The sequence below is a fragment of the Perissodus microlepis genome, chromosome 7, assembly GCF_051167445.1.
Source record: "Perissodus microlepis isolate ML-2025 ecotype Zambia chromosome 7, ASM5116744v1, whole genome shotgun sequence".
Lineage (NCBI taxonomy): Eukaryota > Metazoa > Chordata > Actinopteri > Cichliformes > Cichlidae > Perissodus > Perissodus microlepis.
In genome coordinates, this window is record NC_140467.1 from 3,801,571 (window position 1) to 3,819,393 (window position 17,823).

At 41.2% G+C, this 17,823-nt stretch overlaps 1 protein-coding gene across 1 annotated transcript in view; it reads right to left on the reverse strand.

The window, feature by feature from the left end:
* Positions 1-1,868: 1,868 nt before the first annotated feature.
* Positions 1,869-17,823, reverse strand: part of LOC146382309 (neural-cadherin-like) — a 104,698-nt gene continuing 88,743 nt past the window's right edge. The window contains exons 28-33 of the mRNA XM_084932869.1: positions 17,613-17,779; positions 15,125-15,389; positions 14,447-14,630; positions 9,429-9,676; positions 4,326-4,480; positions 1,869-2,910 (exon numbers count right to left, since the gene is read on the reverse strand). Of these exons, the coding sequence (XP_084788995.1) occupies positions 2,344-2,910; positions 4,326-4,480; positions 9,429-9,676; positions 14,447-14,630; positions 15,125-15,389; positions 17,613-17,779 (1,586 nt within the window). The 3' untranslated portion in view covers positions 1,869-2,343. The remainder of the gene's footprint in view (positions 2,911-4,325; positions 4,481-9,428; positions 9,677-14,446; positions 14,631-15,124; positions 15,390-17,612; positions 17,780-17,823) is intronic.

Genomic DNA, 17,823 nt, shown 5'->3' on the forward strand with positions numbered 1-17,823 from the left:
CACAAAACATTTTAGTTTAAAAAAAAAAACTGCTCAAAAAAAATGGGGAAAAAACACTCAATGCCCTCCCCCAAACAAAAATAAATAAATATTCAAATCAAATACATAAATGTAAGCAACAATTGTTGAATTTAGCCCCTTCATTGGTTATACAGCAGCGAGCCTCTATGATGCATCAACACTTGTACTGGTAATTTCTGCATAGTAAATGCCTTATGTATACACTTTGTGTTCATTTTGTCTGTAATGCTTCTTTGTTATTAGTAAAGAAATTATTTCAATGAAGCTTTTGTTTCTTTTTCTTTTAGTGTGTGTGTGTCGTATTTTTACTTAAAGTAAATCTGGATACACTGTCTGAAATTTGCAATAGGAACATATGACTCTAATAGATTTTGTAGTACTTAAGCCACTCATTGCTGGCTCTCCACTCATTTGCTGTGGTTTTCATTTGTAAAAGCCCCTCAGGCGCTGTTGTAGTTGCACCATGGGATTGCTGTGGTACAGTACATGGAACAACAGTGTCCTCTAATGGCTGAAAGCAAAATTACGTCCATTGAAATAATTAATGGAAAGATAATGTTGTTGTTTTTTGGTAACGTAAATAAATAAAAACAAAATAAAAAAGTAGTTTTGGGAGCAAGGCAACATTTTTAAAAACCTCATTTTCAGTCTCAAACAAAACCTATAGGGATGTCGCATCTGTTCAACAGTGGGCACCAACACTGAGGTGTTTGGAGACTCAGAGTCTTGGAAGTTAATTTGTGATGATAAAAAATGCTGAAAGAGGGTCAGAAGCCACTTTGCAAGTTCTATTTAGCTTTTTTAAAATCCAAAATTATCTGGTAATGATATTTAACTGTCTAAGTGGGTATGCTTACTTAAATACTAAAGGAGTGAAACTGAAATGTTTACATTTACACTTATCGTGCACACAATACTTGACCGACTTTTAATAAGTGGAATATTATCAGGGCTAAACTGTGAATCATGATTCCAGAATAGAAATACCCATTCCTCAGAAATCAACCTGCGTGCTCTGCAGAAATGAACTGAATCAGAAACAACAGCTCATACTGAAAATAATGAGATGTTGTTTATGAGAAAAGTGGTGCCAGTAGCCTGCCAATAGATGGCAGTGTGCATTCATGCAATGCATTTATCTTAGACATGAGTGAAAAGTAGAGCAAGTGCAATTTAGTAATAATAATATTAACACAGAGAAAAACATGTAGCATTACACGTATGTAACATGCAACAATGATCTTTACGTTTAGGCAGAGATATCTGGTATTTCGTGTGTCTGGTTCGCTGGTTTCAGACTGACTACAAAACGAATAAAGCTTTTTAGAGACCTACGGGGAGTCAAACCCGCCCTCTGAACCTCTCATATCTCTTTGCATGATGCATTATGTAGGTGTGCTGACAGACAGGAACATCAGGCCCAAGCAGCAGCTCTGTGCGCTTCCCCAGCGGCTCGCTCCAGTGTCACAGTTGTTTAACTCCAGTAATGCAGGCCAATTAAGTATGATGTAGGGTTGCCTGCTGGGACCCCCGCACTTTGAGTTCTGGAGACTCCCAGAAGCTCAGGTCAGGAGGCTATAGGCTCTGGACATGAATGATTAATCCTGAAATTGACTTTGTTTTTCTCATCAGAGGCCCCAGTTGCTGGTAATAGTTAGCTGAATAAGACAAGAACAGCTGTTCCAGCCCCATCATATAAATAAAACCTGGAATAAAGGAAAGGGTTTTTCATCAGATCGTACCTACGTGTTACTTCAGTGATGATGAAAGTTAGCTTCAACTTCAAAAGCTGAAAACTTGAGCATCACTAATTATGAACTCGTATTTGAATGAGAGCAACTTTGAAATATTATCAAAGATATTCATTTATTGAAAAGGAAATAGATAATACAAATGAAACAAAATTGTTTTTTTCACATAATTAATTTCATGAGTCATTGACAGCAAAGAAAAGTTATCTCACAGGAAACTCATTTGGAGTCTTGCTTTCAGACGTTACTCTTATGAGTTTTATGACATGAGTAGTTTTGACACAGAGTGCTTCCAAAAAGTGCTTTCTGCAGAGTAAATACTGTACAGTGCAATGCCAAGTAAACAATACATCACATCTGATCATTCATTGGTAAACATGGTTCATATCAAAGAACATAAATGTTCAAAGTTTCATCAATACAGTACATTTATAGCAGACTTCACAGAGACCAAACCTCCCAGTCTCAAAGTATATCACATTTAATTATCTCCCTTTGGATTTCAACCAACGACTTTTGATTCCCGTTGCTTTTTTTTGCAACTTTCAGTTCTGTTTCTGTGAGTGCAACTTCATCCGCTTTTCTCGCAGTTCGGCTGCCCCCTGCTCTCCTTCAGTTTGTCTCTCTGGCCCTCCGGAGTCTTGGAGTCTCTTCTTAAATCACTAACCACAGCTCGGAGGTTTTTGAACCTGTCCAGCCGAGTGCTCTGGGCTGCCTGAAGTCTGACTTCTGAACCCTGAGTTGCACTTAGGGAGCTGAGAGAGCGCACACCCGCGAGGCCGCGCTCCTTTCCTGCAGGACGGCGTGGTGTAGTCATAGTGCCGAGATCCTCAGGGTGATCCATGTCCCTGATGACCTCACACAGGTAGCGGGCCAAGTCCTGGCTGGAGAAGGACAGGGTTTTCTGGGAGCGGCGGAAGGTCAGAGGGGACGGCAAGGTTTCTGTCTCTGAAGGAGGAATTGCCAGACGTAGAGCAATTGCGGCACTGCCATTTCCATTAGACGTGCCATTTTTGTTGTTGTCCTGGGTGGGCTTAGTCTGCGGGTAGGAGATGATGCTTTGAGGATAACTATATCGGAGTGACTGTGCTGGGCTTGGCTGGAGGGAGCGCTGTAGCTCCACCATGTTAAAGGCATTCTGAGAGACCAACACAGAGAGAAGAAGGGAATGAAAAGAAAGAAGAGAAGAACAGATACGGTTTTCCTCTTGTGTAATCTTTTCTGGGAGTTTAACAGATAATGAAAAACAACACTGGCATAGCACATTAATCTGAGCTGTGCAGCTCAGCTAATGCCTCTGCTAGCTAATTAACCCATTCCTAAGACTGAGACAAAGATCCAGCATGTAAGAAGAGATGTTGGCAACAACATGACCATTGATCAGCCAAGTAATTCATTATCTAATTGCAGAAAGAGGAAACTGCTACTACAAGCACTATTAAAACTGAGGCGTTAACAGCTATTGGTATCTACGTTCTTAATTTCTGCTAATTGACTCACAATTCTATATTCCAGGCAATTTGCGGTTCCAAGAAATAGGTTGTGAATTGAGACTAACAAGATTTCTTGACTAGTGACTCATACGATGTAGCTGAATCTTTATCTAGGTCACGATTATACAAAATAATAAACCACAACACTAAAAAAACAACAGAAAAAAACCCCACAATCTGAGGATAAAACACAAATTTTGTGCTCCTCATTTCAAACAGATAAATTAGTCAAAGCGCAGGCTTGGAAAAAAAAAGTGAACCTCTGTTCTAATTTCTTCAAATATTCTTTCAAATTTTTGCTGTCAGGTTCTCCAATTAAGAAAATATCACTCAAAAAAATGGGACTGACATGTACAGGTGTTTGCTACAAGAAAAACACTGAATAAGTGCTGCTGCTGGAAGCACACTACAAAGAAAATTACAGCTCTCCAAAAAGACACTGCACCATCTCTCAAGTCTAGAGCTGCACCTGCGCACATAAATGCTCCACAACATTTTCACCACAGTTTTTAAGATAAAAAAAATTATAAAAAAAAGCACTGGACACCAACACTGAAACTACGTCCCAGCTGTGAAGTACAGAGGAGGGAACATCCTGTTTGGAAGTGTTATTCCATCGAGCGCCTGAACGGTGAATTAAAAATGATACCAAGAATGTCAGGGCAGCGGCACACTACCCGAAGCTTAAGTGATGATGGGGGATGATCCAAAGCACAGACACAAAATCTAAAACCTAATTATTTAGAAAAGAAGAAAAATCAGGTTTTGGAAAGACTTGATCTTGGACATCACAAAATCACGCATAACATGGTTGTTGCTGTTAAAGGAGAATAAATACTTCCCTAAATTCAACTGCTTTATCTTGCAAATGTAGTTTTTTATCTCAAAACACCAACAAATATTCTCCATCCAGTGTTGATGTTTTATTTCTGTTCATATATACTTTCAAATAATATATCTTAATGGTATCAACATAACCCTGGAAATAAGAACTTAAATAAGTACTCTATGTGAGTTTGGTTGTTATTTACTCTCTATGTCAGAATGCATTTACGTTTACCTGATCTTGCTCTCCTCCACCTTCCTCGTCGTAGTTGAGCACATTCTCTCGGATGTCCTCCCACTCGCCGTGATGCGCAGACACATGGTACACACCCTCCTTTAGGCCCTTGTGTCTCCTCCAGCAGGAGTAGAGAAACAGGCCCAGCATCAACACTGGGGGGTGCCAGAGAGCAGGTTAACGCAGCAGGGAGCACTGTCACATAATTAACATGAACTCCTGAGCTGAAAAAGCACGGCTTTGGCTGCATATGTAATCGACAAAGTTAGGAGGTCCTAGGAAATACTTGACTGCAGTCAGGATATAATTTAATTACAAATAAATAAGTAACGCAGACTCATAATACATGACTGTAAATACATTTTGCATCACACTGACTTGTCCCGTAAGGCCTGTTAGCTGCACTGACTACAGTTAGGACATACTAATAAAACATACGTGCAAACCGAGGCACCACCTTTCCACCTATATTCCCTTTGATGTTGCCTCTCTGTTTCCTGTCTTATCAAAGACCGCAGTTCCTCAGAAACCTATTAACTGAATTTGTACTCCTCCCAGCTTAAACTCAAAGCCTCAGTGGCTCGGCAGAACTCTGAGAGGAATGCAGCGGGAGCTGAAAAAGAAAGGTCCTAAAGCATACACATCAATCACAGCTATTGTGTGCTGAATTATACAACATGCTGGACTGACCTTTAAAGTCCATTAATCTCAACCAATATTTTTCTCCCATCTGCCATCCTTCTCTTTCTCTTTTTTCCTTTCTCGGTATCTGTTTTTACTAGTTCGCAACTTGACTCCCCCTTTTTATCTGTGTACATTTTTTGGGTCTCTATATATTGGCGCTTGCCTCTGTCTTTCCTTTTCCATTCCTCACTCATTAAGTCTCTCAGTGTTCCTGTTTTTCAGTCCCTCTCTGGCCTCTGCCTGGCCTTGGCTTTTATCTCTCACATGAGATGGGATCCATTTCAACTAGAATAGTTTATATGGTGTGAGTCAAGTATCAGTTTAATTGGAAATCTTCTGAGAAATGCGGGGTAATCACATTAGTCTGGATTTTTCAAGTAATTGCTTCGAAAGAGAATAATGCGGCAACGACTCATCGGGGGTCACGCTAAAAGGTACTCACAAACAAAGACAAAAACAAGTCCCGCAAGCTAATCTCCACCAACTTCTTATTTCTTCTGCTACACTTTTCTGCTTCTGTTCTGCACTCATGTTAGATAGAAAAATAGAGTCTGCAAGCATCCCCCTCCCTCGATCCTCAGCTGACCCTCCTCAGTATGGGGTAGAGGGGAGAGCGGTATTGATCAGCTGACCTGGCTCCTTCACTGTTACGCCAGAGTACCCTTGCAGAAAACATCAGAATTTTGATAAGGCCCGGCACCAACCAGACGGCAGCTTGAGCCCCTCGCCTCGAGAATTACCTGCTCTGAGGTGCTGCCTGCAGGCCCGCGCTCAACCCTCAAAATCACCTGAATTGATATGAAAAGAATCTCTGGAGGGGAGGAGTTCGATATGCAGCGCAGTGGAGCTTAAGAACACTCCCTCCATCACACAAACACACACACAACTGCTAACAGGTAAACACTGACCACACCGCCCACCCACACACACCGAGGCTGCCTTCCCCCCTACACCTGCAGCCACTACTGCCTCAAGTTATATGGGTGTGCGCAGCTAAACTCCAGTGAGATCAATATCACTCAGGGTGGAGAACAACCATCGCACTCATTCATCAATCCATAACACCACTGCTGCCTCTTTGCCCTCTAACCATTACTATGACCAGGGTATTATGATGTTAGCCTCGATCGGACCGTGCATTATGAATGAGTATGGAGTAAACGACAACAGAGCCCGATCAACACTTAACCCTTTCGCTGTAGCACCAGTCTGAGGTTAATGAGGGAAAAATGAGCTCCGAGACAGATGAAACATCAGCGGAAGACGAGGGAGAAAAGAAAAGTGACGACCGAGCAGAAGGAAATGAGACAGGTGAGAGATGAGAAGGAGTTGGAAAAAAATAATTTATTTATAAAAGTTTCAGGGGATGAAAAGGACAGGCACTTTACAAGATCATTTGGCAGCCAGAGCCCATATGGGTAGCTAATTTCTGCTATTCATCAAGAAACAGAACGTCAGATCTGATGCTGGATTAATGAGGATTGGTCAGACATTGGCTCATCTGGCTCTGTCAATAACGCACACTGAACTCACATTTTGTAAGCTTGTGATGGCTTATGTAAAACTTAATAATGAATGATCATTTTAACTTTTAATGCATGTTGAGGCAGAGTAGGAGTCCCCCTTTAATTTAGCACCCAGCTAGTGGTCTCACTTAGTGCAGAGAGCGTGCTGTATGCGAGTGTGTTATTGTGGTGATGGGGGTCATCATTAAACAACTACATACAGTACAAGCAGCTGTTCTCTGACTCAAAAACTGGATTAATTTTGCTCCCACGTTCAGCCAAGACGGCCGATTTCTCTTTTTTCTCCATTATGTTTTAGTGAAAGATTTATTTTAGTTTATAGTGTGTGGTTTTTTAAGGTGCGAAAATGTAATTACGCTCACCAAAGAGTGCTACTCTAATCTGAATTGCATTAAGGAACAGTCTGTAATTCTTGGTGAGGTGAAAAGTTTGAGCCTTGAATATAAATGCCTCCGCTGCAACAGTGGACAAGCTATTTCAAATGGACTTCTTTTAGTTAGCATGCAAGCAACACATGAATTTTCATGATAGATGCCAAGGCCACACTTCATCATCTTTGAATTCATTATCAAATATTGAAGACTGCTTTGTATGTTTCACTCTCGTGTGTCAGAATAACTGATGTCCCAATACTAGCCACATGCCCTGGAGGGAACACCAAGTTAGTTATAGCGGCAGGGACAGTGTATTGAATTGCCCGAGCGTTTTATAAGCCTGTATGTGAAAGAAAGACTCATAAATAGCAACGTGGCGCTATAGAGAGAAGTGACTGCTGGAACATACACACACGGGCATGTGTTTAGCTTTGTGAGTAGCAGAAACAAACATAGTTCCTTAGTTAGAAACCCTTAAAGTAATGCCGTTAACTCATTCCTTTCCTAAACATTAACCATGAATTAATGCAATCGTCCTTCTTTTTTGACACAATTGGCGAGATATCAATGCATACGCATTTAAAAAGACCCCGCTGGCAGCAGATGTGGGAAGATATTGAATCTTGATTCTATTAGATCTTAACACAGCTTATGAGATCATCAACCATGCAGCTTTATTAGACTGCTTATACAAGCGGGCCAATGCCATCAGTACTTAACTGCTTCAAGTCTAGAGCTGAAACATTAGTTGAATAATGAATTTGTTGATCAGTTTTGATGGCTGATCAAGCTGTTTCCCCGGTTCATTTTAGCCTCTCTCTCATTCGTCTTTCGACACATCGATAGATGTTATGTATTTTCAGCTTCTGCCATTTCATAGAGTAAACAATCAGTTTGTGATTGACAAAGAAAACAAACACAATGTCTACCAATACTCAAATTATCTTGTGTCTTTTCTTTAAAAAAATTCACTCGGAATGTTCTTTTGTTTCTTTATAGGCTTCATAATAGTCTAGTGATAGAAAGGAATTAAATCATCTGCCATTCTAAACATACCTTTAAAACTGATCATCACTGAAAGTTTCTGCACCTTAACAAAACAAATGCATATTTTCTGTTTTTAAAAACATTTGTTTTGACTTTCCTCAGCTAAAAAAAAAAAAAGTAAACCTATTACATGGCTAGGAAAGGTTTTCCATATATGTATTTATACTGCCCCAATTTAATAATGGATGTACTCAGACATCAATCACGAACATGAAAATGTCAGAACGGAGCAGCTCAGTTCTCAACAGGCACAAAGAAAAGCCAGCATCGCCCTCATCTTATGATTATTGATTTTAAGATTCTGCTCCTCACATACAAAGCAGTCAGTGGCTCTTCTCTGGTATACATTTTTAAACTTATGACCCCTCAAATGTCAGAGTGCAACCACAGATCACCAGATGAGTCTTCAAAGGGAAGGTCTTTCAATGAAGGCTCACACACTTCATCACCCAAACCTTGACAAGTCTGTCTTTCTCTTAAAATATTTTCTAAACCTTACTTTTTGAAAAGCTGGATTTTGAGGTTACGTGATCATTTTTTCTAGTATCGGTGTAATTAAAGTATAATATTGCTCATATTTTGAATGTTTTATACGACATGTATATCTATAGGGTTAGGGTTAGGTTACTATCCAACCTGTCCAGCCTGAGAGTGATTCTGGAAACTTTGGCAGCTTTTAACAGAATTTAAGTATGGTTTGTTTTGTTTTTTTTGCCTAAATCAAACCTTTGCCGTTGAATCAACCTCCTAAAGTTTTGCCTGTTGTGTGCGATTCTCATTACAGCTCCACATACTGTATATTACAGTGAAGTGCACACTTTGGCCATATTAGGGTTAACTTGGGAAAACAGTAATGCACGGAAAAGTATGGACAGAAATGGATAAAAAAAACCCATCAAGGGGTAAAATGAGTGGATGGTGGGATATAAAATAAGATGGAAAGATAAAAAGTAAGGCTGAGAGTGAAATTGACTCCTGAAGTCAGAGAATAACATTGGGAGAGACAGGGAATACAGGTGTGATGAGAAATATAGAAAAACACATAAAGAAACGCCCCTTTTCTCCAAGGAATCTTACAGCTTCCCCATGAATCACAAAATACGACATACAGTGTTTCTCTCCCCGCTTCTCTTCCACTGCAGATATTTGTTTCATGTTTTCACCAACCACCCATGGAGAAATCACATCCTGGCACAACTCAAGAGATCAATAACACTACAAGATATGTGCGTGAATAGATTTCACAGGACCAAACCTGGGTGAAAAACTAATAAAACAGTGGATGTTACAGATAAAACCATAACATGATGTGATAATTAAAGCGTGACAACAACAAACAGAAATAAAAGAATACAATAAATGAAAAGAAACACCTCAGACAAAAAAGCAGAACAAAAAACATACAAAAAATGAGCAGAGATGTTGAGTGTTGGGCTACCACAGGTAGAAGAGCACATAGTCGACATAGCTACCTAGAAAGGCCATGACACAGATACTGATGGCGAACATGGAGCTCAGGCTGAGGCTGTTGCTGTCTTCGTGGAACATGGCAAGCGTCACCTCGCAGTGCCGGCCCCGGTATCCCTCACTGCAGCGGCACGAGTATCGGGACGGAGAGTGAGCCACGCAGGTGCCGTGGCGACAAGGCCGGCTGGCACAGAGTGTGTAGACGCAAACTTTTCCCAAAGAGCTCTCTTTGGTTATATGGCCTGGGGGGCATCTGCATGGAGAAGACACAGCAGTGTAATGCTGAGACAAGAAACACTTGGGAAGCTGTCACATAAAAAAAAAGAGCACTGCACTCCACAGAGTTATGAGACCTAAGCTGACAGTGTAAAAATAATACCCTGAGGAGTTACACCTCTTATATCAGATTCAAAGATATGCTCTTTGAAGGTTACGGTGTTGACTGTAACTGGAGAGGGGGAAAAAAACAGTAAAAGAAATTGAGAAGCTAAGATTGGCTTTGCAGTAGTGGTTCCTCTGTATATTTGTACAAAATATCCCCTGAATATCATTCACACCTACCCCCTGCTTCTCTCACTGGTTTGTATCCTGAGGCACTGCAGCAATCACAGAATATGGATGTCAAAGTCCCCACTGGCTGTAAGTTTCAAAATCACAGCCGGGAAATTTTGTCGTCCTGCAGAGTTTAAAGGTGCAGCCGAGGCCCTGACTGTCACTGCTGTTATACACTATTCTCTCACGTTCACACGCTATTAGACACACAGTATAACAGGCATGCTCTTAAAATAGCTGCCATCTGGTGGACACTTTGACTTCAAGTGTATACATAAAAATGGAGTTTGCACTAGCGTGGAACTCTCTGTGTTATGATTCACTGTCATGGCTTATTAAGGCACTTAACAGAGCCAAGCGAACAAGTGAGCATGTTTGTCATGGTAAGTGTCTAATGTCAAGAATGATCTGAAATTAGCACAGTGTTGGAATGTTTTTAATTGCTTCTTTTCAAAAGTCCACAAAAATCTTTGTATTATTATGTTGACGTAAATGTAATATTTTTTTCTCTGCTTCTTATCTATTGTTATTTTTCTATGTGCTTAAGTGGCGTGTTCCAGTATATTGGAATATATTGATTTTTTTTTGAAAATATATATCCCAGTGTACATCACTTTGCAATGATGTTTCTGAAAAGTGCTTCATAAATAAAGTTAGATCTATTCTTAACTTTTTTTTATTATTTGGTAACTTTGATAAATACTCGGGCGGTTGTCACATAAAGAACAACCTATGAACAGTGCGATAAACAATAACACATCAAGTACTTATTGTGTAGGAAGCCATGTGTGACCAGGTCAGCTCATGCCGAATGAGCTCAGCAGTCGCAGATGGCTTATGTAGAAGCAGTTAGTGAAGCCGACCGAGGACAATAACAACACTTGCTGAAACATGTAAAGCCTTTGTCCACTGTGAAAGCCGTCCTGATAACAGAGACCATTTATACAAAAACAAGCCATTCATGTGCGTTGCCACATTACTCTTCATACTTTGCATACAAGACATTACATATGTGACATCACATAAGGTATACTAACTGTGCATGGTATTTCTGCTTAAGAAAAGGGGAGCTCTGTGGCCCTTGGATCGAATGCTGTTCCTCTTGACATTTTGTTAACAAATTGAAATATTTCCTAATCCTGTCATAGATGGCCTCTGGAAGTTTGCTCCTTTAAAACCTGACCACCATAACTTGTTTATAATGAATAGCAAAATGTACATTTAAACAAACTGCACTCATATAGCTCTTTTCTACTAGATCTGAGCACTCAAAGTGCTTTCTTACTATAACCCTCATATACACACACATTCATATGGGTCGTTACCACCAGAGATTTCAGGTGAAAGAGACCTTGTATCATGTGACCCATTTAGGTCACTTGACACAAGATGTGAGCAAGAGTGAGGCGGTTGAGGCACATGGGGAGGGATCTCAAGACTTCTTTAAGTTGCTTTCTTTTTCAACTACTTGGTCGGCCATAAATGACTGAGAACCTACGCGATCATGTCAAGACTACAGGGAGTGCAGAATTATTAGGCAAGTTGTATTTTTGAGGAATAATTTTATTATTGAACAACAACCATGTTCTCAATGAACCCACAAAACTCATTAATATCAAAGCTGAATGTTTTTGGAAGTAGTTTTTAGTTTGTTTTTAGTTTGAGCTATTTTAGGGGGATATCTGCGTGTGCAGGTGACTATTACTGTGCATAATTATTAGGCAACTTAACAAAAAACAAATATATACCCATTTCAATTATTTATTTTTACCAGTGAAACCAATATAACATCTCCACATTCACAAATATACATTTCTGACATTCAAAAACAAAACAAAAACAAATCAGCGACCAATATAGCCACCTTTCTTTGCAAGGACACTCAAAAGCCTGCCATCCATGGATTCTGTCAGTGTTTTGATCTGTTCACCATCAACATTGCGTGCAGCAGCAACCACAGCCTCCCAGACACTGTTCAGAGAGGTGTACTGTTTTCCCTCTTTGTAAATCTCACATTTGATGATGGACCACAGGTTCTCAATGGGGTTCAGATCAGGTGAACAAGGAGGCCATGTCATTAGTTTTTCTTCTTTTATACCCTTTCTTGCCAGCCACGCTGTGGAGTACTTGGACGCGTGTGATGGAGCATTGTCCTGCATGAAAATCATGTTTTTCTTGAAGGATGCAGACTTCTTCCTGTACCACTGCTTGAAGAAGGTGTCTTCCAGAAACTGGCAGTAGGACTGGGAGTTGAGCTTGACTCCATCCTCAACCCGAAAAGGCCCCACAAGCTCATCTTTGATGATACCAGCCCAAACCAGTACTCCACCTCCACCTTGCTGGCGTCTGAGTCGGACTGGAGCTCTCTGCCCTTTACCAATCCAGCCACGGGCCCATCCATCTGGCCCATCAAGACTCACTCTCATTTCATCAGTCCATAAAATCTTAGAAAAATCAGTCTTGAGATATTTCTTGGCCCAGTCTTGTCGTTTCAGCTTGTGTGTCTTGTTCAGTGGTGGTCGTCTTTCAGCCTTTCTTACCTTGGCCATGTCTCTGAGTATTGCACACCTTGTGCTTTTGGGCACTCCAGTGATGTTGCAGCTCTGAAATATGGCCAAACTGGTGGCAAGTGGCATCTTGGCAACTGCACGCTTGACTTTTCTCAGTTCATAGGCAGTTATTTTGCGCCTTGGTTTTTCCACACGCTTCTTGCGACCCTGTTGACTATTTTGAATGAAACGCTTGATTGTTCGATGATCACGCTTCAGAAGCTTTGCAATTTTGAGACTGCTGCATCCCTCTGCAAGATATCTCACTATTTTTGACTTTTCTGAGCCTGTCAAGTCCTTCTTTTGACCCATTTTGCCAAAGGAAAGGACGTTGCCTAATAATTATGCACACCTGATATACGGTGTTGATGTCATTAGACCACACCCCTTCTCATTACAGAGATGCACATCACCTAATATGCTTAATTGGTAGTAGGCTTTTGAGCCTATACAGCTTGGAGTAAGACAACATGCATGCAGAGGATGGTGTGGACAAAATACTCATTTGCCTAATAATTCTGCACTCCCTGTACATTGAAGGTGGCTGACAGCTTTTGTAATAAGCAGTCATCTCTGTTCAATGACGGTTTTTGTGGACACAGACGTCTTCTTGCAATCTGTCTTCACAGCCCAAAATGTGAACACCGGCCTCCTTGAAAGAGTGACCTTTGTACTCTAAGTGCAGATGTACAGCCGAATCTTGCGATACAAGACTCATCTGTACTTAGAGGATAATGGTTACAGATGGTTTGAAAGAGGAGTATTTCAAACCATGGCTCATGTGATTATACACATGAATAATAGTGGGTCAATGACAATGTTCTAAGGGACAATGCCCACTAGAGTTTAAAAACTAGCGACTCTCCACTAAAACTGAACAAGTCTCTTGGATGAGAGGTGAAATGTCTTAAAAAAACTTGAAGTCTAATCACCTTCTTTTCAAGCTCTTAAAACAACCATGACCTGGATGACTGAGAACCTACACAGACAAGTGCTTTTTTCTGTGCCCAGATTTTGTCTAACATTCAGACAAACACACGAACCCCAATGGATGGCTACAGGGCAACTTAGGGTTCAGTATCTTGCACAAGGATACTTTATCATGCAGACTATGTCACAGACTGAGGAATGAGGATCCAAATGCAGACTCTAAGGCTGAACAGGTGAATATAAAACTGACCCTTATTTGAGTTTGAAACCAAAGTCCAGGAGATGCAAAAATCTAATAGAAAACAAAAGGATCTAAACAGCTCCATGAAAGACAAGGCAGCATTAAAAGAAGCAAGAACAGACTGGGCTTATATACACACACACTGAGGACTAATGAAGAATGTAACACAGTCAGGGAACTAAACACGCCTAAACTAAATCAGGGTAATGAGACACAGCTGAAGTAATCCATGATGGTAAGACAGGTAAAGTCAAACTAAAGAGAAAGCACGAGAGACAAGACGGGAAAACTAAAAACAAGATGGGAGACTAAAGAATAAGACACAGGGAACACAGGAGAGCCAGGATAAACTGAAAAACCTATAAAAAATCTATAACCATGCACAGAACCCAGATAGCTGGCATTTTAATGAGACTATAGAATGTGGCAGCAATAACTCATATATCAATACACAAGGAATTCACAACACCATCAACTTGTAATAAAATTAGTAATGTCAGCACTGAGCTTCCAGTCCTATATAACAAACAATATTAAGACTTAAACACTTAAACACAACAGTAGTTGCTTGTGCTTTAAAAATGTACGTGTACGTGTGCTCTGGCTCCCTTAGTTTGTCATGAACCCTGGGGTTGTGTGCCTGAGTTTGAGGTGTTGTATTTCGGACTCTTCTGTTTGTGGTACTTTGAGTTTATATTATCAGGCCTTCTTAGTTTTAGTTCAGGTTTTTTATTCTGTAAATTTGCTGCACCTGCACTCATGGTGTCTCCAGAGGTCCACGCAGACCAAGGGAGGGGAGCAGTGGTGCTTCCTGCAGGCATCTGAAGCACAGCCGACAGAGACCCCCTGTGAAGTGACCACCTGAATCCCCTCTGAAGGCTGCTCCTCATCCAGGGAGATGGAGCGGCCATTAAACCTCAAATCCCGTAAGCAACCTAGTGTAAAAAGGAAAAAGAGAAGGAAGAAGAAAAAAAATTGTTTACAAATCCAAAAGAAGCACAAAACCAGTCCTCAGGCAAAATCTTTTATAGACACACATTTACTCTGTGGCAGGGGTTTAAAGTCAAATAAACAGACACACTTGCATTAAGGCACAAAAAGATCTGCAAACCAGTGCTCAGACATGCTCTCACACAGGCAAACACATGAACAGCCTCAGGCCAGGTTGTCATCATAGGCTTTTATTTATGGATATTTTCCTCTTTGCTGGCTAGTTTGCTCACAGTTGGAAGCATGAGGTTCAACACATTACTTAAATGCACACCAATGCCACTGACTCACTTCTCTCATCTGCTGGAAACCACAGCATCAACACACCAGTACCAGTAAATACCTGTTTGACCACTAAGTCATTCATAAATTATTCATTATCAGATTTTTCTCCACTCATTTATCTTATTCTTTCAAAGATAGCTGCATAGCAACCTACCCACAAAGCTCCTGTTATGTCCTGAGGGAAAAGAGTTTCCGAGCATCACCACAGCGGGGTCAATGATGATCTCCCGACTTTGTCCAGGTGAGGCCGTTACCTCTCGCCGTCCTCCGCCTCTGTCAAGTCGCAGGGTGAACTCTCTCCCATATCGGTACAGCTCCACCTCATGCCAGTCTCCATCATCCAGGCGATGGTAAGGCAGTGTGATGTTATAGTCTCCATCTCCAAGGTTGTAGAAAACAGCCAGATGACCCTGAAAAACCTAAAAAGCATAGTAATGCTTAATTTAAGATTCTGATGAGGAAGCAACAAAACTCTGCTACTGGAGACTTTAAGGCTTTTGTCTAAAAAGCTGGTCATTTTTGAGCACTTCTTTATGTTAGTGTAAACTTCAAGAGTGTGACTCAAACTGTGAAATGAGGTGACACAAATACTAACTGGATTCCTGCTGTGCTGTGCTGTGTTGATGGGCAAAAACAGATTGTGAGCATAACAATATCATAAGAATTAGGCCAGTTCCCACGATGTGGAAAAGGTTGTGTTGTGAAATTTAACTATCTGGACAAGTAGACTCTCCTTGGTGGACTAGCCAGAAAAATGTCGTGAACGTTCCAGTGGTAAAAATTAATTCAGCAATTTTGCAGCCATGATGCTTTCCAGAGATGCCGTACACATCGCTGCATGGCAGAGGCCAGAATCATCCCGAAGGGAAGGTATACAAGAAACAACAATTATCTTCAGCAGTTAAGGATGAGCGAGCAGAATGAACTCAACCAATGAGCGGCTCCCGTAACTGCAGCTTGTACATGTCCACAGCTTAATTGGAAACAGTGGGGCAAGATAATTCACATTCAGCGCAGCCAGCATTAACTATTGCTCCCTCAGCACGAGTATCTCAAATGTGCCTCACCTACTGGTCAAACACACACACATGGGCGCGCGTGCGTGCACAAAGTAAAAGCTGACTGTGCGCTTCCTATTGCCTCATCCTGCCCTCAAGTCCACAACAAAAATGAGCAAAGGACTCAATCGATACTTAAAGGAGAAAAATCAGATTACACAAACTTTCTGCAGAGCCCCCAGAGATCTACGCAATCACCACTTAGCACAAAATCTTCAAGCAAATGTCTAATGCCTGAACCTTCACATTTCAAATCCCATTCAATAATAAAAATGTCAGAATTTTAAAGTTTTACTGTTTCGGAGGGGTGTGATGATCTTTGACAGTATTGCGGTTCATGTTTGTTACTGCCCCCCAAAAAAGCTTCTTTGCAGAGTGCATTAGATAAATGTTTTCTTTAAAGAGACTCCAAACTCCTTGGAGAGATACATGCTGTTTATACCCAGCTAGCCCCTCGTAACCTTTGTGTGAAAGTGTGGTTATTTATTCAGTGTGCACTCTATTCCATATCTACCCTTAAGAAAAAAGGGCAGAGAGGCAGCCCTTTAAATTAGAGTTTGTTGTCAGAAAACACACCAGGATGGTGTTCAAGTGTTTCTAAGAGCTTTGAGACAACTGGGCTGAAAATGCTTCAGTGTGCCGCTGCAGACAGACATCAGATACTTTATACAGCTCACCAATTCAGCTCCAGAGAGGGTTTCACACAGAGGCTTCACAGCCCGCATACAGTAAAGGCTACAGCATTTTCCTTTTCCTGTCACTGCTGCACGGCAGCAAGGGAAGAGGACGACACTGTTTCTCGTCGTGTAGTGTAAAGACCCAAAGAACAAGATTTGATTCTTTAAACAATGCTGTCGGACAAATAACAAGCATGTTTTCAAAGACAGACCAGTGGTGTGGAAACCATAAAAATGGTGACAGGTTCACTGCAAACAGGTGACCTGTGAGTTCACCAAAAGTGGCAGTCCTAACAGAGATGTTTACTTCCAGGGGCTGTTCACAGTTGGCCTGTCAGTGAGTGAGACAGAAGGCTTTGACAACAAACACTGGCTTCATATCCACTCAGGCAAGAGAGGCATGCTATTATGGAGGTTTGGCAAAGAGAAGCAGACTTGACTCGGTGTGAGCACCTTTCCACCCATACATACAGCAGCATGTATGCAGTCATCACTTTGAGCTGCCCACTTGAACTAAGCTGTGTTGAAACCCTAAAGCTCAGAGCGAGGGATCTGACCTCTGCCTATTACAGTACACATCGTTGTTCTCTTGCCACCCTAAATTGTGCTTCAAATATTAACCAAAGGCAGAAATAAGCCTGAACAGAAGAGGCATCATTTTTTAAAATAGCAATCTCTCAATAGGAGCATTCTGCCGACTTACTGAAAGGCCTTTTTGAGAACATACATATGTCAATCACCAGCCCCCTCTGTATCCACCCCTATGTCTCAAACCCTGGTATTAATCACTCTTAGTCTGACAAGCATTTTCAGCAATCATTGTCTGGGTCCTAATCATCATTTTAAAGCTCATAAACAAGACAATCATGGCTGTCAAGGTTGAGGGGAGTGACCGGTCATGACTCACCTCTAAACGCAGGTATTCGTTCTGCTCCTGGGAAAGCAGGCTGAGGATAACGCCGGTGGCTGCACGTGTTCGCACCCCAACCTCGACACTAGTCTGTCGCGCCGGTACGGACCAAAGAAGGTGGAACTGAATGTGGCTCCGGCCGTCAAAGGAGAACTCTCGAGCCACTTGTCAATCAAAAACACACAAAGCTTGTTCAATTAATTCAACT